This window comes from Odocoileus virginianus, chromosome X (assembly GCF_023699985.2).
Source record: "Odocoileus virginianus isolate 20LAN1187 ecotype Illinois chromosome X, Ovbor_1.2, whole genome shotgun sequence".
NCBI lineage: Eukaryota > Metazoa > Chordata > Mammalia > Artiodactyla > Cervidae > Odocoileus > Odocoileus virginianus.
Window position 1 is genome coordinate 32,777,944 of NC_069708.1, and position 26,892 is coordinate 32,804,835.

Here is a 26,892-nt window from a genome sequence, read left to right on the forward strand (position 1 = left end):
AATGACTTAAAAAATAGTTCTTGAGACTATTTACCATCTTAGAATCTACTTCTAGCCATCTGGATTTGCTTGGTAGGGTTTATGATTAATCTGGAACTCTGCTCAGTCACTGAATTCTGTCCTTATAATTTGTCCTCAGATATCTGCCCCACTTCGGTGGTATAGATGAACTTGGATAGCTCTTGTTTTACATTCTAACAAAGTACCAGTAGAGATCATAACTTTGTAACTTCCTATCTGGGCTTTGGTTCGTAGCCACCATGACAGACTTCTGTGGATTCTGGGGCATCTGAGAATGTATTCAGCTTACTCATTGTCTTCCCATGTCTATTTCTTTCACATTGTTACCTTCTTTTAATGACAAAGCAGTTTAGAAAGAACTTTAGTCTACTTTATCTACACTATTAATTTTCTTCATCAGGTCATTTTAAAGACTATATTGAGGAATTTCTCTGTGCCTAGCATCCTAATTACTCTGTCTTAAAGGCAAGAAGAAAAGAAAAAGCAGCATGCATTGGCTATCTATTGTGTGTCAAGCATAGTCTTCCTGACTTTGACTTGGGATACCTCATGTAATCTTAATAGTATAGCACAGGGACAGGCATTATTTATTATACCCACTTTACAGAAGGGAGAAAGAGGACAAGAGAGAAAGAGAGGGAAAGAAAAAGAGAGAGAGAGATTCCCCAACTGACCCTGGTGTTTGAACTCTAGTATCTAGTCTCTTTGAAAGCATCCCCTTCCTGAAGGAACTGGCAATCTGATGAGAAAAGACTAGCTTGAATCAAACTTGTTTAGGTGGTAGCTGCTATGTTTATTGCCTACCTCTTGTCTTTCCTGCTCTCTCCTCCCTATTGTAGAAATCTCTGCTAAAACTTCTGATACAATCTGGCTTCTCAGGTAATCCTACTATATTGCACCACGTAAGGCTATCTGCCTCTGCATTAATTTACTTTCCTTCTACTAAGTAAAAAAATATATATATCTTTTTATTTCATCCAATTCACCTTTTATGGTGAAAACTAGCTTACCTGATTGATTATAGTTAATAGGTTAATGTGAAAATCCTCCTTGTAGCATTTTTATTTTAATAGGAGATTGTTGGAGACAAAGTGCCCTAAAGGATTGAATCTATAATGGTGTATTTCAGGCAAAATGGCAAGTCTGGGCAAGAGATCACTGGGTAAAGTGGAGCAGAGAGGAGCAGATGTGGAGTTTGGTTTTTTGATGCCCCTAAATCACCCCATGTAGGAAGTCAACTATAATCATTGCAAGGATACACATAAGGTAGTTTTGCATACAAGTTAATCTCTCTTCTTAGCACCAGCTGTGCTAACAGCCAGTAGCCAGCTTGGTCTCCTTATATGTGTATTCACTAATTAAACAGTTGTGGTCACAAGAACTCAGAAAAATCACTGAGAAAAGTCAGTTTCTACATTCCAAGTGTGTTGTGAGTTTGACTCTAAGTTGTTGAGATTTTCCTAGGGAGCTCATCAAAATGAAGAGCTCCTTATGACCAAGGAAGGACTGTGAACCTAGCACTGACATTCATATCCACTTATACCCTTTCAAAAAGCTACTAAGTCAAAAAGATATGTCAGATGGTAGTAAATGGATTCCTTCTCACTCTACTTTGCTATCACTAAGGGCTAAGGTTACTCTTTTCATGCTCTCACTTGCCCACAGTAATCTATTTCTGGGTTCTAAGCATCCACTTTCTGAAATTTACCAGCCTTCTGTGGGAATGCTGTTCCCACTGTTCTTGACCATGGTTCTTCTATGTTCTTTCAGGCACGAATGAATTAAAGCAGCTGGATTCCCCATGGCTTCCTCAAGAGACCCTATTGCTCTGATTAAAGAATTTTAATGGCACTGGAGAAAACAGTAGGTATCCAAACATTAGCTTGACTTCTCTTTTTTCATCATCCTTAAAAGAGTGTGCTTCTACTCTGTGGGCTCTGGAAAGGCACTAAGAGCCTGTCCCACATTTTCTGGTCTACTTGAAAGATTACCAGGTGATGACCAGGTAAATTACATTTATCTCAGACAATAAATGTGATCTTATAGAACATGAAAGGCCACAGTTTATGGAGTATTTGGTCGAATGTTATTTTTATTAACAGTGTCTCATTGAGTCATATTGGAATCTGAGACAAAGGGAAGAATAAATTTAAATTATATGACTACACACACACACACACACACACACACACACACATGTTTAGTATTACTCAGCACACATTGGCCACACTAGTCATACAATAGAGGATAATATGTGTGTGTTGAGAAAGGGTATGCCATTTGCTGGAAAGGAAGATTATAGTAGCTATAGGTGACTCATATACATATTAGGCAAGCATCTATTAACTGATTGGTAAGCTTAAAAGTCAATAAATCTTAGGCTAAGAACAGATTTTGGAGATTGGTGGGGGGTATTGGTATGCTTCTATTGGCTTCTTTGTCTTGATATCTATTCTTAAAAGAAGAGTATTACTGAAAAATCAACCTAAATATCTAACAATCAGAAGTGAAAATGTCTAATACTTAAGCTTACTCTAAAATACCATGAGTATAAACCAAATTGACAAACTTTAAGCTAGACATATCAAGAAAAAAGAGAGAGTACTCAAAATATATGAAAGAGAAGTTATAATAGATGGCACAGAAAAACAAAGTACCATAAGAGACTACTATGAAAAATTATATATCAAAATATTGGACAATTGAGAACAAATAGTAAATTCCTAGAAAAAATATAATCTTTCAAGACTGAATCATGAGAAAATAGAAAATCTATATAGACATATCATTAATAAGGAGATTGAAAAATTAATAAAAAATCTCTGAAAAGGAAGGATTAGTTAGGGACTTTGGAATTGACATGTACACACTGCTATATTAAAATGGATAACCAACAAAGACCTACTGTATAGCAGAGAGAACTCTGCTCAATATATGTAACAAACTAAATGGGAAAAGAATTTGAAAAAGAATGGCTGCATGTATATGTATAACAGAATTACTGTGCTGCACACCTGAAATTAACATGATATTGTTAACCAACTATACTCCAACATAAAATAAAAAGTTAAAAAAATCTCCCAACAAATAAAGGTCTAAGATTAGATACCTTTAATCATGAATTCTACAAAGCATGAAAAGAAGATTTAACACCTATCCTTGCCAAACTTTTCCAACAATTTGAAGAGGAAGAAATCCTTACAAATGTATTTAATGAACTGAACATTACCCTGATATGACAACCAGACAGGGATACAACAGAAAAAGAAGACTACAGGAAAATATCTTGATAAACATAGATGTAAAACTCAACAAAATATTGGTGAATCTAATTCAATAATATACTAAAAGGATTATATACCACAATTGTGTAGGACTTATACTAGAGATTTAGGGATGTCTCAACACATATAACTCAATCAATGCAATGCATCACATTAACAAAATGAAGGATATAAATCATATGATCATCTCAATAGATATATGACTCATTTGAAAAAAAAAATCCACATACATTTGTGATTAAAATCTCAACAAAATAGTTAAAAAGGGAAGACAATGCAACACAATGAAGGCCATATATGACAAACCCACAAGTAAAATCATATTCAATGTTGAAAGCTTTTATTCTAAGATTAGGAACAAGATGAGGATTCCATTCTCATCACTTTTATTTAACATAATATTAGAAGTCCTAGCCACATCAGTTAGGCAAGAAAAATAAATTAAACGTGACTAAATTCAAAAGGAAGAATTAGAGCTGTTAATATTTCCAGAAGAAATTATACTGTATATAGAAAACACTGAAGACTGCACCCCAAAATTCTTGGAAATAAGTGAATTCACAAAAGTCACAGGGTACAAAATTAATATACAGGAATCTGCAGTGTTTCTATATCTATATAATATATAGATATTAATATACATATTAATATATACTATTAATGACTATCAAAAAGAGAAATTAAGAAAACAATCTCATTTATTATTGCATAAAAAAACTAGGAATAAAATTAACCAAGGACTTAAAAGATCCATACACTGAAAATTATAAGACACTGATGAAAGAAGTGGAAGAAGACACAAACAAGTGAAAACATATTCTATGCTCAAGGAATGGAGGAATTAATATTGTTAAAATGTGCATACTGCCCAAAGCAGTCTACAGTTTTAATGCAATGCCTGTTGAAATTCCAATGGCATATCTCATAGAACTAAAACAGTGCAATACATAACTACTACAACTAATACTAAAATTTGTGTTAAATAACAGAAGATTCTGAATAGCCAAAATAACCTTGAGAAAGAAAAAAACTGGAGGCATCATGCTCCCTGATTTCAAACTGTACTACAATTTTATAGTGATTGAAATTGTATGGTACTGGTATAAAAACAGCCGCACAGATCAATGGAACAGAACTGAGAGCTCAGGTATAAGCTCACACATATGGACAATTAATTCACAACAAATGAGCAAAACAATGGAGAAATGACAGTCTCTTCAATAAATGGTGGTAGGAAAATTGGACTTTCACATGCAAACAAATGAAACCAGCTTACACAACATACAAAATTAATCCTAACTGAATTAAAAATTTGAATATAAGGTCTAAAATCATTAAATTCCTAGAAGAAGACATAGGTAATAATCTCATTGACATCAGTCTTAGCAATGTTTTTGTTGATCTGACACCAAAAGGCAAAGGAAACAAAAGCAAAAGTAAACAAATGGAACATCAAGCTTACAAGCTTCTGTACAGCTAAAGAAACCATTCTCAAAACAAAAAAGTATCCTGCTATATGGGGGAATATATTCTCAAACAGTATATCTGATAAGGCGTTACTATCCAAAAAGATCCATATAGTTAAAGCTATGGATTTCCCACTGTCATGTATGGATGTGAGAGTTGGACCATAAAGAAAGCTGAGCACTGAAGAATTGATGCTTTTGAACTGTGGTGTTGGAGAAGACTCTTGAGAGTCCCTTGGATAGCAAGGAGATCAAACCAGTCAATCCTAAAGGCAATGAGTCCGGAATATTCATTAGAAGGACTGATGCTGAAGCTGAAGCTACAATACTTTGGCCACCTGATACGAAGAACTGACTCATTGGAAAAGACTCTGGTGCTGGGAAAGATTGAAGGTAGGAGGAAAAGGGGATGACAGAGGTTGAGATGGTTGGATGGTATCACTGATTTGATGGACATGAGTTTGAGCAAGCTCTGGGAGTTGGTGATGACAGGGAAGCCTGGCATGCTGCAGTCCATGTGGTTGCAAAGAGTCAGACACGATTGGGTGACTGAACTGAACTAAATCCAAAATATATGGACTTCCTAGGTGGCTCTAGTGGTAAAGAACTTGCCTGCCAATGCAAAAGACATGAGATGTGGGTTCAATCCATGGGTCATGAAGATCCCCTGGAGAAGGACATGGCAATGCACTCCAGTGTTCTTGACTGGAGAAGCCCATGGACAGAGGAGCTTGGTGGACTACAGTCCATAGGGTCACAAAGAGTTGGACAGGACTGAAGTGGTTTTGTAGGCATGCTCCTATGGTCTGTGTTCAATTATTGTACCTTGTAGATACAGCAAACATTAATGGTTACAAGAAGGGAAGGAGCTTGGGGGAGTGGTTGAAATGGATGAAGAAGGTCAACTTTATTGTGAATGAAGGTAACTAGACTTGTAGTGGTGAACATTTTGGAGTTATCCAAATGTTTGATTATAACGTCATATACCTGAAACTTATATAATAAAAAAATCATGAGCAAAATGACTACATAGACCACTTAAACATGGATAAAAAAGCCCCTAAATATGGTCACTTTCAGTTTTATTCCTAGCCATGAGGTCAATGTTTTAATAAATAATACAATACTTTGTAGTGAATGTATCATTTGTATGTTAATGTGTGCATGGCTAACTGAAGTATTTAGTGTATGGGTTTATGGATATGTGAAAGCCAACCTGAAGCCACTCCATCCTTCCTTTCTTGTTGCACTTGCTCATAAAAGGGGGAAGAGCCTCTTCTCAAGATTACTTGAGACTTTTCCCCTGAGGTGATGAGTATAACTGGAGAGCTCAGTAAGACAAAGAGAAAAATTTAGGCAACTGTCCAAAATGTATAATGTTTGTAACAGTCATAAATCAATGACTAGTGATAGGTTGAGTAGGTTACACTGCTACTGATATATTTCTATTGTCTTTTGTGAAATAAATATCTGTTGGCTCAATTAACGGACAACACTTCCATCGGAAGTATTAAAAATGAAAGTGCTGGTTTAGCCTGAATTCCAGTCATAATATAAAATTCAAATTAACTAGGGATAATTCAAATGCATTTTCATTTCTTAATAACCATAAAAGTCCGTAATTAAGATACAACCTCAGGCTTAAGAGAGAAAAAGAGAAATACTCAACTACTACAATTAGCAAACAAACAAAAAGCTAAACAAGACAAATAACAATAAAGTCTTTGTATTAATAGGTATGTAGTTTGCAATTTATATTAATAGGTATGCAACTTGTAATTTATGTAATTTGTTTAAATGATTTCCTCCTGGAGACATTAGCTAGCATTCGGTCTTTGGCCACACATTTATGCATATTTATAATTATTTTACACTGTATAATGTTAAGAATTTGTTCATTTTTTTAAATATATTTATATAGCACTTGGTATAGAATCTTAGAAATATCAACTCCTCATACCCATAGAGAAAGGCACTGTTATCATTTCATTTTACAGATGAGGCAATTGAGATGTAGAAATGTTTGTGTTACTTGCCCAAATTCAACAGCTAGTCAGTTGCAGAGCCTCAGTTTGAAAACATGAAGACTGGCTCCAGAGTCCATTTTCTTGTCAACTACAAATGATGCCTCATTATTTCTAAAGTATTTACATATTGTGCCATAATTATATATACATGCACATGAAAACACAACTCAGCTGGTAAAGAATCTGCCTGCAATGCAGGAGATCCCAGTTTGATTCCTGGATTGGGAAGATCTGCTGTAGAAGGGATAGGCTATCCACTCCAGTATTCTTGGGCTTCCCTGGTGGCTCAGATGGTAAAGAATCTGCCTGCAATGCGGGAAACACGGGTTCAATTTCTGGGTTGGGAAGATCCCTTGGAGAAGGGAATGGATATTGACTTCAATATTCTGGCCTGGAGAATCCCATGGACAGAGGAGCCTGGGTGGCTACAGTCCATGGGGTCACTAAGAGTCAGACATGACTGAGTGATATGACTGACACTAACATGAAAATATATATATGGCATAGAATGCCAGAGCTATGTAAAACCCAGAAGTAAGGAAATTCTCTGGTGGTCCACTGGTTAGGACACTGTGCTTCCAATGCAACAGGCATGGGTTCAAGCCCTTTTCAGGGAACTAAGATCCCAAAAGCCATGTGGTGCAGCCAAAAATAATAATAAGAATAAAATAAAATTCAGAACTAAAAGGACAAAATACTAAACTAGAAGTGCAGTTAAACATTATTTTCCTTAACCTACATGTTTCAAAGAAAAAAATGGAGGCCAAGATAAATTGACTTGCTCAACGTCACACAGATATTCAATGGCAGAAGTGAAACAAGAACTGATGTTTTCTCACTCTAGTCTATTATTTTCATTTCACTAAGTTACCTTTGCTATTATTAATTTAAGGAAATATGTCATTATTTATATTTTTAATGAGTATCACCCTCAGGTCTTCATTTTTCAAAGCTATATGCTTATAATAGTAATGCTATATTTCACCAAATAGTCTTATAACTTTTTATTTGAAATTATCTTTGAGATTGAGTTGAGCTAATTAAGAAAGCTGAGTCTTGATACACTGTGATCATATCTCATCATATCTTGTTTTTGGCCAAAAAAAGGCATTTTTAACTTGATCCTTAAACTTCATTCTTCAGACTTATTTCTGAATAACTTTTAACTGTTTCCAAAATTCAACTACCATTAAAAGACAAAAATTTTTCACCACAGGGATTATTCTCAAGTATGTGAGGCAGACTCTGAGTGTAATTCTAAAGGAGAGTTCCAAAATTTTCCTGAGCAGTAGGAATGTAATTGAAATAAGCATATAACCTTTCAAAGTGATAGCCCTAGGAAAGACTAATTCAGTTGGCTGCTTGCTTACTGATAAACTTGTTTTGAAGTATATTGTTCCATCTATTTAAGCATTTTAATTTCTCAGCAACATTTTGTAAATATTAGTGTACAGCTTTTTTCACATCACTTGCCAGATATATATCTAAGTATTTCATAATTTGATGGTACTATAAACATTATTTTTTCTAAGTTTCAATGTCCAACTGTTTATTAACAGTACATAAATATAAATGGATATCGCTTTATTGACATGCTTTCTGGAAACCTTGTTTTATTCATTTTTTTAACTGGCAGTTCTTTTTTTTTTTTTACTATATTTTTAAATAGACAATCATGTCATTTAAAAACAAAGATTATTTTGATTCTTCCATTCTAGTCTGAATGCATTATTTTCTTTTATCTTGCGTGGTTGCATTTGCAAGTTGTACAATGTTGTATAGAAGGAAAGAAAGCAGACATTATTTACTTACTCTCTATCTTAGGAGGAAAGAATTCAGTCTTTCACCATTAAATACGATTTTAGCTGTAGGATGTTCCTAGATGTCCTTTATTTATTTTTTTATTTTTATTGAAGTATAATTGGTTTACAATGTTGTGTTCATTTCTGGTGTAAAGCAAAATGACTGTGTGTGTGTGTTCAAATTATTTTCCATTATAGGTTATTATAAGATATTGAATATAGTTGCACTTTGTTGTTTGTGATAACTTTATTTTTTTTTTTAATGTATTACCACTGTAAGGAATCCAAAGTCATAAATGTTAAAAGCATGCACGTGCTGCATTGTATTTCTTGGGTGACTTTTCCCAGATAATTAAGTTCAAATGGAGAATACCATTCATGCTCCCAGGTAAAGAAAATTTACTAGAGATGAATATATTGGTGTGTGGTATGTAGGGTATGTTGATAACACAGTTGAAGATGTTGTGAAAGTAATAAGAAAATCAGATAGAGCTAGAAATAAGAAAAAACTAACAATGTGGCAGAGAAGGTCAGATGAAGGAAGTTGCAGTCTAAATAGGGGGCAGAGGAGAGAAATAGGACAGAGTGAAGAAGGGGATTAAAGGAAACTTTAAAGTTTAAATTCTGAGTTATTAATGATATCAATGATCTGCCCAGTATTGAGAAGGACAAGGAAAAAGAAGGGTCTCAGTTTTAGATAAATTTGCTGTTCAGGATTGCTAGCTATTTGTTTCAACCTTCCTCTTAGCGAAGTCTTTTCGAAATAATTGATGGGCAGTTACATAAAAGGCCAGTCATAGAACTAATGATGGAAGCACATTACCACTTGATGAACATCTTAAAATGAAAAAAAAACATTCTTCCCATATTTGCAGTTCTCTGTCACTGAAGTCAATCACTGAAACAAACAATTGTTAAAATGTTACAAAGAAAACAGGAAGAAAATAAAATGAATAAATTTAAATGAATATCAAGAAGTGGCGAGTCACTTAGTTTTCAATCCAGTGATATAAAGAGTCATCTCAAACCAACCAAGCACTGCAAATAATACCATTCACTGGAAATAATCCTTTTATTTACTGTCACCAGTTTTGGTTTAGAAGTACCTTCTCTCTTTAGCTTTCCATAAGATATATTTAAGGGAAAGATATAAGATATAAATAAATATCAAGCTTCTACCTAAATTGCTTCTAAACTCACTCAAGGCCAAATTAATTCCCTAGGTCTACAGGTATCCAGAAATTCAGCTGTACTCTGATTAGATAATGACAGAAATGTAAGCAATTGACTTATGTCAGAAATGAAAGTGAGCAAGCCAGCAGGCAAATGTAATAGGGAAAAATATAATATTTTCTCAACTGCAGCTTTTGGGAACAAGTGCTTGTTCAACACAGTTTCAGTACATGGTAAGTCCCCCGGGTATGATGGGGGAGGGAGTTGTCATTTCCTGCCAGAAGAAGGCAGCAGGTGGTGGTTTAAAAAAAAATAAAAATAGCACCACATTACCACAAAGAAGTGTGCTCTTCCATTTTGGTGTGTGTGTGTGTGTGTGTGTGTGTGTGTGTGTGTGGTAGGAGGGTAATACTTTTTAAACCTGACTTGCTTTTATTTGCACTTCTTTTAATTGTAACAATTTGGCTGTTTAAATGTATACTGAAAGTTGAGATTTTTTTAAAAAGGCAATAAGTTTGTTTTGAGTTCTGTATTCTGCCTCAGGGCTTCCCTTGTGGCTCCCTGGTAAAGAATCTGCCTGCTAATGCAGGAGATGTACTTTCAATCCCTGAATCAGGAAGATCCCCTGGAAAAGGGAATGGCGATCCAACTCTAATATTCTTGCCTGGGAAATCCCATGGAAAGAGGAGCCTGGTGGGCTACGGTCCATGGGTTAGCAAAAGAGTCATATGTGACTTAGTGACTAAATAACGACAACTCTGCTTTAGTTCAGAGCTTGCAGGTAAATATGGTAACATTGCAGCTGAATTATTTTTTAAATGTTAGGTGAGCATGGAGGATTATTGGGGTCACTGTTGTCATGAAGGAGGGATTTTCTTTTTGATTGTTTTTGAAATTTATTCAGTTTGATTTCCAAACACTTATATGTATATATTTGATTGTTTTGAGGAAACTGTGGATGAAATCATAATCAGTTCAATGGTATGGCATCCGGTGCACTTATTTTATCCATTGAGAGATGATTAAGAAGGAAGAGCAAATTTTCCTGCTATTAAAAATTTCAGATGTGATCCCCAGTAAATAAAAAAAACAGAAATTATTTATAAAGAGGTTTGGTAATCTTCAAATGTTTTGCAGTAGCCAATATCAGTTATTAAAACAATAGCTGGAAATCACTAAATATGTTTTTAGATTTCATAATTTCAAGAGCCTTTAAGTGACATATACTTCAAAAATTATACAAAACTGGATAATTGGAAAAAATATCCTATAGCCATTCAGGGGAATTTGTATTCAAATATAGTAGGCATCTGTTAAAGATCTGCCAATGAGCACTTAGTACTGGTCTAAGTGGTGTTGTGAGAGTTGGCCCATAAAGAAAGCTCAGTGCCAAAGAATTGATGCTTTTGAACTGTGGTGTTGGAGAAGACTCTTGAGAATCCCTTGGACTGCAAGGAGATCAAACCAGTCAATCCTAAAGGCAATCAGTCCTGGATATTCATTGGAAGGACTGCTGCCGAAGCTGAAACGCCAATACTTTGGCCACCTTATGTGAAGAATTGACTTGTTTGAAAAGACCCTGATGCTGAAAAATGCTATAGGCAGGAGGAGAAGGGGGCGACAGAGGATGAGATGGTTGGATGGCATCACTGACTCGACGAACATGAGTTTGAGCAAGTTCCGGGAGTTGGTGATGACAGGGAAGCCTGGCATGCTGCAGTCCATGGGGTTGCAAAGAGTCAGACACGACTGAGTGACTGAACTGACCGAAGTGTTGTGAGAGATATGTGGATGAATAGGACAGAGTTCCTGTTCTCAAAAAGCTTACAATTTAACAGTTATATAGACAACTAACTATACTATTAGTCAGGTCCCATCAGACTATAATAGAGGTACCAGCAGTATGCTACAGGAAGTCAAAGGAAGGTTTGTATGCATGCTAAGTCGCTTCAGTCATGTCCAACTCTTTGTGACACTATGGACTGTAGCCCACCAGGCTCCTCTGTCCATGGGATTCTCCAGGCAAGAATACTGGAGTGAGTTGCCATTTGCTACTCCAGGGAATCTTCCCAGTCCAGAGATGGGGTCGAACTCCAGCCTCCTATGTCTCCTGCATTGGCAGGAGTGTTCTTTACCACTAGTGCCACCTGGGAAGGAGAGCTAATTACAATCTGACTGACTCAGAGTCTTGGAGGTAGAAATAAAATTATCAAAATTCTCCTTTCTACCAAGATTTTTTTTTTTTATCAAAGTGGAAAAGTGAGGATGGGAGACTTGACCTTAAAAACTTTCAGACTAAATTAAAAGAAAGAGAGAGAGAGATTAAAAGGTACACGATATATTCAAGGTCAGCCTGGCATGGTGGAAGCCTAGGGCATTTGGAAGAGTATAATAGGAGATCATGCTAAAGAGACAAAATAGTTTTGAATGTCAGATATTTTAAACCATCAAAGTGTGAATACTTGAAAGACTTTGCATAATTTCGTGATTTGCTTTATCCTGTATCTGATAAAGATATCTGTAGAAATAAGTTCATCTAAAATAAGAAAGATGTGCTATTTAACATAATAAAAAGGAAGGTGGGCTACTGCTCACACTAAAATGTTGTAAACAGAGATAAAATATGAATGTTTGTTCCTCCTGAAATATTGCTAAGTGCTACTGATACTATGCTAGAAAGTTACAAAATGTTTGCAGTTGCTGGTGGGTATTCTTTATGTATTTACCTATTCATTTTAGGTATGAACACTATGTTTTGAGTCAAGACAGAATAGAATCTCAATATCTTTCTGTAAAAACATCTGCAAAAGACTTTGGAAGTAGGGATTTTCAGGGTTTCTTTTTTTATGCTTTCTCGTTTTTAAATTATTTATTTATTTATTTTTTACTTTACAATATTGTATTGGTTTTGCCATACATTGACATGAATCTTCCATGGATATACATGTGTTCCCCATCCTGAACCTCCCTCCCACTTCCCTCCCCATCCCATCTCTCTGGGTCTTCCCAGTGTACCAGCCCCAAGCACCCTGTATCATGCATCGAACCTGGACTGGCGATTCGATTCACATATGATAATTTGCATGTCTCAATGCCATTCTCCCAAATCATCCTGCCCTCACCCTCTCCCACAGAGTTCAAAAGACTGTTCTATACATCTGTGTCTCTTTTGCTGTCTTTCATACAGGGTTATCATTACCATCTTTCTAAATTCCATATATATGTGTTAGTATACTGTATTGGTGTTTTTCTTTCTGGCTTACTTCACTCTGTATAATAGGCTCCAGCTTTTCAACTCATACTACAGACTGCTAAAAAACAGTGAATGATATAGATCTGCTTTTAAAGCCAAAGAACAAGATTAACGAAGGACATTGACTTGTTCTTCATTATATACCAATCTTACAAATATTGCCACTCACTGAAAAATTACCTTATTTACTAACAGAGTATTATGCAGTGAAAACAAATATACAAAATTCCAGTCAACTATTGGCCATGCATCAAGCTCCAGGGGCTGACATAATCCTAGGCTTAACTTCAGATGGAGACTGTGGTCCTTCTAGGACACCTCAGCCCTGTCTTAGAGAAGAGTAAAATGTCTGGATATTTGTGAATTTAGTACTTTAAAGACTGGTGTAGGATAAAAAGAGTGCCATGTGAAAGGTCCTATATCATTCAGTTTTCACTACCTCTTTTCAATCAACATATATGTGATGCCATCTCCAACATATATGACAACAGTTCTGGTGAGGACCTACAGAATAATTTGATGTTTGATATTTCATACCTGGGGCATCCTTATTCCAGATTTGGGCTAGAGTGACCTCCAGGTAAATATGTCATTACCTTGTTCTTAGATCATGAGTAGAGTAGATTTGACAAAAGAGTCTATGAATTTAGTCTGGGACTTGCCCCACTTAACACCCCCATAATCCTCCTTGACAGAGCCAAAGAAACATATACCTACTCTACTAACATTTTATATTCATAACTCTTTTCTCAAATGTGGTAGCTTATAAAAGAAGAATATGGAAAGAAGATGCATTAGCAGTTATGTGCCACTCTCTCTGCTTCCATCTAAAGCCAAGGGACATGTGCCTGTCATAGCATTCCTGTCACTGTTAGAAAATTAATCAAGGAATCCAATAATCTTCTTTTTCAGTGACACTTCAGTGTCAGTAATTAGAAAGATATCTTTAACTGCCAAGAGTTTCCAGAAGACTCAGTTTGTTGCTGCTGAAAGAAGTGTAGGACCACAGTAATGGTTCCTGGTATGTGGTCACTTCTTGGACAGTATACATTATCTGCCATTTAAATCAGTTTTAATGAGATGGATGAAACTGGAGCCCATTATACAGAGTGAAGTAAGCCAGAAAGATAAAGACCATTACAGTATACTAACACATATATATGGACTTTAGAAAGATGGTAATGATAACCCTATATGCAAAACAGAAAAAGAGACTCAGATGTATAGAACAGACTTGTGGACGCTGGGAGAAGTTGAGGGTGGGATGTTTCAAGAGAACAGCATTGAAACATGTATATTATCTAGGGTGAAACAGATCACCAGCCCAGGTTGGGTACATGAGACAAGTGCTCAGGCCTGGTGCACTGGGAAGACCCAGAGGGATCGGGTGGAGAGGGAGGTGGGAGGGGGGACTGGGATGGGGAATACATGTAAATCCATGGCTAATTCATTTCAATGTATGACAAAAACTACTGTTATGATGTAAAGTAATTAGCCTCCAACTAATAAAAATAAATGGAAAAAAAAAACAAAATTAAGATTGCCCTTTGTCAGATTAATTGCCTTGTTCTTGAGATATCAAATGTTCCCTGGTAATTTTTCAGAGTAGTTACTGAAGTCTCTATAAGTACTTTTTAGGGCTTTTTACTGAGGGGTAACTAATTCCTCTTTGCCATTTGCACTTTAGTATTTAAAATTTAATTCTAAATAATTTTCCATCAGGATCCTTTATGAAGTTTCTGAAGACCCCAGTGTCTTCTGAGAAGCTTCCACATTCGCTTTCCTTTTAATAAACAAAATGCTATACACTTTGAATAATATAGTGTGGAGAAATGGCTCCAAATTACAAGTAAAACACAAGTAATGGTGGAAAGTGGAAATTACTAAGTACCAAGACTAGAAACATCAGATACACTGAGCAGAAAGGCAAAGGATGTAAAAGTTCTGAGGTCTATTACAACATGATCCAGAAATTCTGAGTTTGTATGAGGTAGTGACATTCCTTAAGAAAAGTTACTAGGTTTTAAATTACAGGACTCTTATCTTTAAAGGTGGGAGGCTGATATCCCAAGCCAAAACTCTCTGTATAAGGCAAAAGGCTTATCCTTAAAAAAAGGAGTTTGGACTCCAGCCAACAAGTGGGAAAGGACTTTTTCTTTCATCTTTCTTAAAGGAAGGAGTTTTGAAAATTCAGGAACTTACATCACAGTAGGTAGTTACCTACATCTCAAAGCAAGGCTAACCCTGTGGAGTGAGGTCCTGGAGACTGGTTTAATTTTCCACTTCATGCTTGCCTTTTTCCCTAGAACTCATAAGATTTGTTTACTCCTCCACTTTCACAGACTATTAATCCTGTGAAGCATTGGATGCTTTGTTTGGATACTGTTTGGATACACTCTCAAACAGAAAATTGCAAGAAAGAGCTGCAAAAAAAAGGGGGGCCAGAAAGACTTGATTATCTTGGACCTTAGTTTATTTTATGGAAGCTTGGAAGCTTATAACTTCACTTAAAAAAAAAAAAAAACACCTTCTTCCCCAAATGCTCATGTCTGGTCTGAGACACAAAGTGAACATTCAAAAGAGCTGAAGAAAATCCCCACAGCCCTGTCAGCACTGAGAACAGGAAATACGTACAGTTTCCCCACCATAACAGCTTGTGATCTTCTCATCACTTCTATAAAACTGAAAATATTTTAAATGTAATGTGTAGAATTGAACTTTGTAAAATGGTTACTTGTATTTTAAATAGAAAGTTATATATGCCATGTTTGCCTAGGGACCATATTTTGAGAAATTTTGCTTAAGACAAAAGGAAAGACTAAACATAGACACCTGTAAATCATGTGGATAAGAGCAAGACCCTAAGGCATGAGAGCCGTGTAATAAAAAACTAAATTTTTTTAATGAATGGTAGAAACAAGAAAGTGGATAGTGGCTAAATTAAGTTTTAATTATCAGTACAGATTTCAACACCTTCTGCAGTCCCCTGGTCTCTAGGATGAGAAGTGATTGTGAACTAGGATATCTGACAAAAAGCAACATGACTGGGCATTATCACTGGTGACGTGAAATTGAGTGATGACATTCCCTCTTTCCCCAAGTAATTAAAAGTGCACTACTCAGGAGCAGAGGAACAAGATGCACAATCTACTGAAGAGGAACTGTGCTTAAGATCTCAAAAGAAACATTTAGACTTGGCTAAGTGAAACTTTCCAGTAAAACAATAACTATAGATAACTGCTTTGTCTGTCCACACAAAGATATTTCTACCCTTCATGTATCTGGCCTATTGGGGAGTCATAGATGCCAGAGATAAGGGAAGTTGGGAACAGGACTAGATATGGTATGTATACAGAACACTTCTTTCTGAAATAAAAATTCTGATGGAACATTCTCTCTAGAAGAATTAACCAGGTAAAGACTTTCTAAAAATATTTGCTTACTGAACTGTAGTCAGCTCTTAGATACAGTTGCTGGACAGGTTTCCTGAAAATATTGTAAGCTATTTGACTTTGAAGATTTTCAAAAGTGAAAGTAGCAAGCACATTTCCTGGCAAATGATAAATGCTGAATAACTATTTGCTTAATAAATATTGGATGAACCCTATACATTCAAGACATAGTTCTAAGTGTTCCAGAGGATATAGAAGTACATAAGACTAAACCCCAGACTTCAAGAATTTTCTGGCCTTGTGGTAGTGTGGGGTGAAAAGGGGAGCAGAGGCATAAATAAAATAAGTTACTAACGAAAAAGCAGAAGTATGTGCTTTAATGGAAGTATAAATGGGGATTTTAAAAGGAGTTAGGACAACATTGTTGAGTTAAACACTAAAGTTTCCAAGAAGAACTGAAAATTTAACAGAGATCTTCATAAATAAGTATGACTGCTATGCAAAACAAACAAACAAAAAGATATTCCAAACTGAGGCAACAGAATGAGCAAAACCTATTTGCTGAGGAAGAAAAAGTCAATTTGAATGGTATGGAGCTCAGTTTGGCTGGAGTTCTTGGCACATGAGAACACTGGAAGACAAAATTTTAAATGTTGATGGCACTCTATTTAAGGAAGCCATTGATTGCCAGACTATGTATTTTGTAATTTGTTGGGCAAAAGGAAGCCATTAGTGATTTTTAAAGATCTCATTTAAAGGAAAAAGATAAAGGAAGACATAGATAAATTAAGTAATAAGCCCCTGAACTAAAGTAAAAACAATGCAATTTAAAGAATAATATGATTATGAAAAATAATGCAGTTGCAGAAAGTAGTAATAATTAAGAATGTTGGTTATTAAGCACTTATGTACTATACACTATGCTAAATAAATTATATACAGTGGCTCAATTCTCACATTGAGTCTCTAAGTTAGGTACTATGATTAACAAGAAATTAAAGAATTGGAGAAGTTTAATGATACACCCAAAGTTGCACAGCTGTTAGTTAAAAGAGCAAGAATTTAAACTCAGGTAATTCTGACTCCTAAACATATGTTATTTCCCCCATAGTACACTATCTCCCCTTTAGGAACCAGTTTGGAAGTGGAAAATAAATAACAATGAGTCAGTGCCTCCCAGACTTTGAGGCAACCTGGGAAAACATGGATGAGCTTAACAGCAATGAAGAAGTCAGGAGTAAAAACTGGTTTGAAGTTTCGAGGGATGATGATTTTTGTATAAGATACATTGATGTTTATAGTCAAATGATTTTATTTACTGAAAGTAATTTATTGAACAAATACTGAGCACTCACTTGTGTTTTCCACAGTCCTTGGTGCTGTTTTAAGGCAAGTAAACAAAATATACAAGAATCCTTGTTCTCTTGGACTTTGCATTCTAGTAGGGAAAATATATGAAAACAAAATAAGTAATAATCAAAGAGTATGTTAGTTATGACTGGAAATGGGTAAAATAAATACTAAAGGGAGATAGGAAGTGTTAGAGGTGAGCTGCAGTTTTAAATAGGAAGATAAGGGAAAGAAAGCCTCATGAAAATGTTCCACTTGGGTAAAGATCTGAAGGAGGTAAGGAAGTAAAGCACATACATAAGTAAGTTAAAGCATTTCAGGCACAGGAAACTGCCAACTCAAATGCCTTGAGATGAAACTGCTATTGGTCTGTTCACCTCACAGCAAGAATGTTAAAGTTGCTGGAGCAGAGTTCAAAGGGGAGAATCATAGAAGGTGAGGTCAGAAGAGTAACCAGGGGCCAGATTGTATAGGTGACACAGGCTGTTTATTGTAAGAACTTTATTTTTTCTCTGAGTGAGATGAAAATACATTAGCAGATTTTTTATCAAAGACACAACATGATCTCACAAGATATACCATATTTCATTTTATTTTAGCACATATATAATGTTTATTGCAGACATTATGCAACAGTCTATAATAGCACCTATAGGTCCTGTAATAGGACCTATCTTTATGTCCTCATCCAGGATCAATTCCCAGAAATAAGAGCTTCAAGAGCAAAAATCTGTCAACATTTAAAGATGGTAAGTATCATTAGACTGCTCTTTAGTCAACCTTGGAAACTAAAACATTCACTAGAAATGTATAAAATAGTGCATTTGTACACATCCTTGAAGGAAATGGATTTTGTATAAATAAGACCTATTTTAAATAAATAAAAATATTGCTTCATTTTCATAAGTTGAATTCTGAGATGATGACAAAATGTCCAAAAGGTGTTATATATTTGGGAAGAGAGCTAGTGCTCAGGATTGATATGTAGATTTAAAAGCTATTGACTGTGATAGGAAAGGTGAATGTTCATTAGAGGTTACTGGATATATATTTTTTAACTTCTGATTTCTAATCATTGACATTAGCAGGTGATGATTTCTATGTATGGGCTTCTCCAGTGGCTCAGTGAATAAAGAACCCACTTTTAATGCATTTGACACAGGAGATGAAAGTTCAACTCCTGTCTTGGGAAGATCCCCTGGAGAAGGGCATGGCAACCCACTCCAGTATTCTTTTTTTTTTTTTTTTTCTTCCATTTATTTTTATTTGTTGGAGGCTAATTACTTTACAACATTGCAGTGGTTTTTGTCATACATTGAAATGAATTAGCCATGGATTTACATGTATTCCCCATCCCGGTCCCCCCTCCCACCTCCCTCTCCACCCCATCCCTCTGGGTCTTCCCAGTGCACCAGGCCTGAGCACTTGTCTCATGCATCCAACCTGGGCTGGTGATCTGTTTCACCCTAGATATACATGTTTCGATGCTGTTCTCTTGAAACATCCCGCCCTCGCCTTCTCCCACAGAGTCCACAAGTCTGTTCTATACATCTGAGTCTCTTTTTTCTTTTTTTGCATATAAGGTTATCATTACCATCTTTCTAAATTCCATATATATGTGTTAGTATACTGTAATGGTCTTTATCTTTCTAGCTTACTTCGCTCTGTATAACCACGCCAGTATTCTTGTCTGGAGAATCCCATGAACAGAGGGGCCTGATGTGATACAATCCATAGGGTTGCAGAGTTGGACACGATTAAGCATACATGTACATATGACTTTTATACATAAATAGTTAAAAGGAGGTTGAAAAACCAGGGTTTGTGAATTTTTTGTCTTCCACCTAATTTTGCCTGCCACATAATCAAAGTCACTACCTGTGAAAATATTTTGAAGATATATTTCAGTTTGGGGGCTAAACAAATTAATTTTAACCACTCTTTTAGCATCAACTTTTATTCTTATAGTCGTGCTTCTCTGCGTTTTATGTGTTTTATGACACCATCTCTCTATTTCCTTATATGAGAAATCTGAAGTATTTAACCTCATCAATCTGAATGCCTAGTTCATATCATTTATCAGGATGTTTAATTAAAGTACATACCATATCTTGAACAAAATGTGCTGTTCTACTTACCAGGCAATTGAGGCAAAATAATAATAATAATTCCTTCAGGGGATGAATCAAACCTATTTCAAGCCACATGGATTTGATAATCCAAAGCAGGATGTTTTATAATTCCTATTTCATTTTTGTTCTTCCCTCCTATCTTTATTTTTTTTAATTGAATTATTTTTTTTCCGTTTATTTCCATTAGTTGGAGGCTAATTACTTTACAACACTGCAGTGGTTTTTATCATACATTGAAATGAATTAGCCATGGATTTACATGTATTCCCACGTCCTTCTGTATTTCAGTAGCCTTGAGGTAACTATTCAGGCCCTTAAGATAAAATTTGTTTTAGAACAAAGTTGTGGACCTAACTGGGTCAACTTTCTGTAAATTTTGAATCTTTGTGCTGGTGTTGTCTTGCATAATTGAAAAGTGTCTTAATAACATGTGTTAATGGAAGTATTTAAAGAGAGGCTAGTTGCCCACTTATTTTTAGATATGTGGGAAATATTTGAACCAAATCAGTGGCCCCTAAATGGTGGTTCAAGGACAATTGCTGGGTTGGCTATATCTTAATAATATAGAGACCTTTTAAAAACACAAATTCCAGACCTTAAATACTGACTCAGAATTTCTGGAGGAGACACTGGGAAGTCTAAGGAAAGCTATATATTTATTTTTTAAAACTTCCCCAGGTGTGTCTGACAATCAGTGATGTTTGTGGTCTACATCAGTTCAGTTCAGTTCAGTCACTCAGTCGTGTCCCACTCTTTGCGACCCCATGAATCACAGCACGCCAGACCTCCCTGCCCATCACCAACTCCCAGAGTTTACTCAAACCCATGTCCATCTAGTCGGTGATGCCATCCAGCCACCTCATCCTCTGTCGTCCCCTTCTCCTCCTGCCCCCAATCCCTCCCAGCATCAGGGTCTTTGCCAATGAGTCAACTCTTCGCATGAAGTGGCCAAAGTACTGGAGTTTCAGCTTCAGCATCAGTCCTTCCAATGAACACCCAGGACTGATCTCCTTTAGGATGGATGGTTGGATCTCCTTGCAGTCCAAAGGACTCTCAAGAGTCTTCTCCAACACCACAGTTCAAAAGCATCAATTTTTCAGTGCTCAGCTTTCTTCACAGTCCAACTCTCACATCCATACATGACCACTGGAAAAACCATAGCCTTGACCAGACAGACCTTAGTTGGCAAAGTGATGTCTTAACTTTTTAATATGCTATCTAGGTTGGTCATAACTTTCCTTCCAAGGAGTAAGCATCTTTTAATTTCATGGCTGCAGTCACCATCTGTAGTGATTTTGGAGCCCCCAGAAATAAAGTATGACACTGTTTCCACTGTCTCCCCATCTATTTGCCATGAGGTGATGGAACCAGATGCCATGATCTTAGTTTTCTGAATGTTGAGCTTTAAGCCAACTTTTTCACTCTCCTCTTTCACTTTCATCAAGAGGCTCTTTAATTCTTCTTCACTTTCTGCCATAAGGGTGGTGTCATCTGCATATCTGAGGTTATTGATATTTCTCCCAGCAATCTTGATTCCAGCTTGTGCTTCTTCCAGCCCAGCATTTCTGTGGTCTACATCAGAGCCTCTCAAATGTTAACATGCCTAAGAATTGCTTGTGGTTCTTAAATTGCTGATTGTTATGCAGCAGGTCCCAGGTGGGACTTGAGATTCTTCTGCATTTCTAATTAACTGAAGCAATGCTGATTCATGGATCATATTTTGAGTAATAAGGAGCTAGATTACCTCTCAGATTCCTTCTAGCTATAAAGTGCCTTATGGAACTTGTATCTATCACCCTTACTCATGTCAGAACTTTCCATTAACGGTAATAGATTTTTCTTACACATAAGCTTTTTTTGTTTTTGAAAAAACAGGAATTATTTTTTATTAGATATTTTTAAATTTATTATTTTTGCAAGACAATAATTGGCTTACTTTTTTTTTGTCATTTGCAGTTCTGACTTTGTTTTCAACATATAACTGAGAAAGTTCCAGGAAGCTGACTCATCCAAGTCAATCATCTCTGAAGAGTTTTAGGCACACTGAGTACTAGAGGAAACCTTTCTTCTATGTGAGCCAAAAAAAGAGAAAAACAACCTGCCAAACATCAGTAAAGAGATAACTATCATCATATGGAAATTTGAAGAGCTTCTGTATAGCACATTCATTATCCAAATGGGAGAGGATCAACTGTCATGATGTCTCAGAAGGCCTTTTAACTGAGTAACAAGAAGGGGAAATTATAACAGCTTGTCATCTGCGCTTGCACATTAGACTTCCATGTAGTTAATGTAGACAAATTCAAAGCAAACATGCAGATAGTTCTTTGAAAAGCCCCCAAATCATGTATAGAAGCTCTGACCAATGCAATAAAAAGGAGGTTATTCTATATTCAGTTTCTCCAGCCCCTCGATGATCAATCTCTTAGAAAGAGCAGTAGTAGATTGTAAATTTAAATTTTTAACCACCACTTAACAAAGGCAGCTTCTCTAGAAACAAACATGACTGCTAATGACACGTGTACTGAGATCAGTAGAGACAATACAGATTTCCGATACTTCATCTATGCTGTGACATACACTGTTATTCTTGTGCCAGGTCTCATAGGGAACATATTAGCCTTGTGGGTATTTTATGGCTATATGAAAGAAACCAAACGGGCTGTGATATTCATGATAAACCTGGCCATTGCTGACTTACTACAAGTCCTCTCCTTGCCCCTGAGGATCTTTTACTATCTGAACCATGACTGGCCATTCGGGTCTGGCCTCTGCATGTTTTGTTTCTACCTGAAGTATGTCAACATGTATGCAAGCATCTACTTCTTGGTCTGCATCAGTGTGCGAAGATTTTGGTTTCTCCTGTACCCCTTTCGCTTCCATGACTGCAAACAGAAGTATGACCTATATATCAGCATTTCTGGCTGGTTGATAATCTGTCTTGCCTGTCTGCTATTTCCTCTCCTCAGAAGCAATGATGACACCCCTAGCCACAGAACCAAATGCTTTGTGGATCTTCCTACCAGGAATGTCAATCTAGCTCAGTCTGTTGTCATGATGACCATTGGCGAGTTGATTGGGTTTATCACTCCTCTTCTAATTGTCCTGTTTTGCACCTGGAAGACAGTTTTATCACTGCAAGATAAATATCCTGTTGCACAAGACCTTGGAGAGAAAAAGAAAGCCTTGAAGATGATTCTAACCTGTGCAGGAGTTTTCCTAATTTGCTTTGCACCTTATCATTTCAGTTTTCCTTTAGATTTCCTGGTCAAGTCCAATGAAATTAAAAGCTGCCTAGCCAGAAGGGTGATTCTAATATTTCATTCTGTTGCCTTGTGTCTTGCTAGTCTGAATTCCTGCCTTGACCCAATCATATACTATTTTACCACTGATGAGTTCAGAAGACGGCTTTCAAGACAAGATTTGCATGATAACATAAAACTACATGCAAAATCACTTGTGAGCAACCATACCACATCTATCTTGTCAAGTGAATTATGTTAAATTAAAAAAAATGGATGTGGACTGAAGTATATTAAAACATATTTGCAATACTCCAAGCTACTGGGAAGTAATCACAGCAAGCATTCCAAGATTTTCAGTTATGCTCTATCTTACCTATATGAAGATTTCACGTCTTCATAACACAATCTGTTTAGAGCATTATATTCCACTATCATTGATGTTGAGGTGTCCATGTAGTAATCTGTCATCAAGTCTTTAAGATTTAAGCTCTAAAATTTCAGTGACATACTATATGCACATGCTTTCAGCAGGAGTCAGTTTTATCTGTGAATCTAAGACATAGAGAGACTATTAGCTTGAACTTATTATAAGCACTTGGTTTTTTTTACAATGGACACTGAATTTGTTTATATTTAGAAACAATGTAGTTGTCTATTTATACTAGTAATCACAGTTTATATCCCAATATCATATTTTAGTTGTCTTTAATCAAGTAGGATAGACAATATACTATTTTGTGAAACAGTGTTATAAGCACGGACCTTTTTTATCTCCTATATGTGATTATACTCTTGAGTTTGAAGACTCAAATAGCTATTTCCTTCATTTAAGTATCAGCATGAAAAATCATCCATCACATCTATTAACAGAATGAAAATCTGAACTCAGGCCTCTGATATATTTAAAATAAAAACAAGAAACTAATTCACATACTCTCTATGACTGTATATTGACATATTTAATCTATCCAGGACAGGTAGCTTGTCAAAATTCATATAATGTGACCCACACTGTCATTAAAGGTCCAGGAAAAAGCAGATACATGATAATCACAGTTCTGATTCTCTTAAACTATTTCCAGACAGCACTTCTTATATCTTTCAAATAAAGAAAGTGTCTACTATGCTTCTAGAGTGACATTGAGGTACCTGAGAGGTTACTGCACTTTCTGAGCCTATACAAGAAACAATGCACTAAGTTTAAGCCAGAGCAAAAAGGTACAAGTTATTTTTTACTTTGAAGTGGCAACTATCAGGCTACATTCACAAGCCAGAGTAAGGTCTAGAGGCAGACAGGCATGTAGACTCTAGAGTCCTCAGTAATTTTTTTGGTCCAGCTTTGCTGCAGCCTCTTCCAAGGCAGCTGGGAAAGCCAATTTTTGCCCTGTTGAGAAAAGTGCAGATTAATTTTGGTGACATTGGGCACCTATTAAAATGCCTTGCCTACTAATACCTGTTTAGAACTAGTACGCAAGAAACAGACCCAGAATATGAGTAGTGATTAAACCTGAGGTCTTAAATATTAGAATACTTTGAAAAATATTTTGGCAAACAGCTCTAACTTTTAAAACATGCTTTAATTAAAATCTGTACAGTATATAACACACAGATAATTTTGGCCTGGAAGGAACGTGAAAATCAAAGAAGAACTCCATCATATTTACAGGAAAGGAGTTATTTTAGACACACAGTTATGATATTAATATGTTTGGGGGGATTAGTGAAATAAAAGTGAATTCTAATATCTTAGATGAATGGAAAATTTTCTAATGTTTTCTCTAGACAAGTGTTTATTTGCTTGTACTTTGTTATTAAAATATTATCCTGTTAGAAGACTGACTTTGTACTGCTAGCAATAGTGTATCTATCTATCTCCTAATTGTTCATTGTAAGGTACCTATTTTGATGTACTAAATGAGCTATGAAAAAATGTTAAATTGTGTTTTAAAATGAGTAACTGTAACTATGTCTAGTCTATTTGCTTTAAAGTGATTTGTGTTTCATCATAATTTGGTTTTGTAATGGGATCAGAAGTAATAATTTTGTGGGTACTTGTAATGAGAAACTTGTCTATATATGTTTACTAGTTTCTATATTATTATGAACTACACTTTTAGGGTCATTTGTGGGAGACCTCTGATTTAATTTCATTTATGTATTAATTTCACTTTAAACATACCTGTTATCTTAAAGAGGAAAAAAATATTTCCAGGAGATTACTGAAGTTCTTAGAGGAAATGTTGAGGTTAGAGCCCATTTATGAAGCAGTCAAGGAGTCCTTGAAAATTATTCATATCATTTGAGAAAAGTACAGAGAGAACAAGTGTCCAGTATTCTTATGCTGCTTAGCTAAGAACCACCCCTTCTCTTTAGGTTTGCCCATCTAAGTTTGTGTTCAATGCTGTGATTTACTTTATTAACCCCCTTTCGCCATGAATATGCTTTGCCTTCTATTCCCTTGTTCTCGTCAGTAATTGATCAGTCTATTCACACTAAGGTACTAAGGACTAATGTAAGATTAATATTAATTTGCCTAGGAATATCTGAATTATAGGCCTTAGGCATGAATTTTATCTCAAAGTGTAAATATTTTGTTTCAATGGAGTGATCAAAAACACCAAAACAGACTAGAAAGAACAATATTTTGAAGAAAGTGGGTCTTACAACAGTGCCTTTCAGATTACATATGGTAACTAAACACCTACTTTGCTTACCATGATGGGGTATTTATTATACTAGTACCTGGCCTATACTAAGTTTAAGCCAGAGCAAACAGATACAAGTTATTTTTTACTTTTAAGTGGCAACTATCAGGCTACATTTACAAGCCAGAGTAAGGTTTAGAGGCAGCCAGGCATGTAGACTCTAGAGTCCTCAGTAATTTTTCTGGTCCAGCTTTGCTCCAGGCATACTATTCTAAGGCCAGTACAGCCTTCCCCAAGGCAGCTGGGACTGATTGGAGTGATTTCCATGTTATTATTATTCTCATTATTGCTATTATTATTATATTCAAATGATGTATACATTTTCATTGTCACTTGGTTAAGCAACCAATTCTATTAACCTGCAATTCCATGAAAAGGAACCATCTGCCCTATGGACAACAGAACAAACTATGTTGGTCTAAAAGGATGCGTAAGTGGAACTCTTGTGCAACTTCATTTTTATGTCATCTTTTTGTTTTTATTCCCAATACACTGTGAAAATGTTGCTTTGTAATGTATTTATATTTATAATTTATAATACACATTTTCATAATAAAGATGATCTTTGTATTTGCATAAAAAATTCTGTCTCCAGAATTCCATGTATATATAGCCAGTCTTTCAGCAAACTGATGTAATTGAGAATCTTTGTCAGTGTTCTCACCTACATGGATATTAAGTTCTCTGAGGCTCTACTCTCCCTTTCTCTCTGGAGTGTTGCATGCTATTCTCAAATGGAAAGATAAACCACTTCCCCAACCTACCTTATACGTGCCCTCCACTCTTCCCATAAACAGAATCATTACTATCCACACTCTGCTAAGATTATTCCTCATTCTCACTTGTTGACCAAGTTATTCTAATGACTTAATACTTGTACCTGTTAGAGGATAGTCTTTTGGGAAGAAAAGGAGATGAGGGGAAAGAAGGAATGTTTTCTATTTAGTCTTAAGAATTTTTAAGACCAAATATTTTGATTTTCCTTATGTTTAGCAGAGGAAAAGCTATCATTCACTGTATCCTTCTGCTCTTACCAAAACAT

General features: G+C 35.8%; 1 protein-coding gene across 6 annotated transcripts in view; it reads left to right on the forward strand.

The window, feature by feature from the left end:
- Nucleotides 1-26,433, forward strand: part of GPR174 (G protein-coupled receptor 174) — a 39,560-nt gene extending 13,127 nt beyond the window's left edge. Inside the window, exons 2-5 of one of the 6 annotated variants that reach the window (XM_070461986.1) lie at nucleotides 1,792-1,884; nucleotides 18,461-18,517; nucleotides 20,088-20,198; nucleotides 21,857-26,433. In XM_070461986.1, coding sequence (XP_070318087.1) covers nucleotides 22,403-23,404 — 1,002 coding nt within the window. In that variant the 5' untranslated portion in view covers nucleotides 1,792-1,884; nucleotides 18,461-18,517; nucleotides 20,088-20,198; nucleotides 21,857-22,402 and the 3' untranslated portion in view covers nucleotides 23,405-26,433. Of the gene's footprint in view, nucleotides 1-1,791; nucleotides 1,889-18,460; nucleotides 18,518-20,087; nucleotides 20,199-21,856 lie in introns of all 6 variants that reach the window. The other 5 variants (XM_070461985.1, XM_070461987.1, XM_070461988.1 and 2 more) reach the window with 5 other exon arrangements.
- Nucleotides 26,434-26,892: the final 459 nt, after the last annotated feature.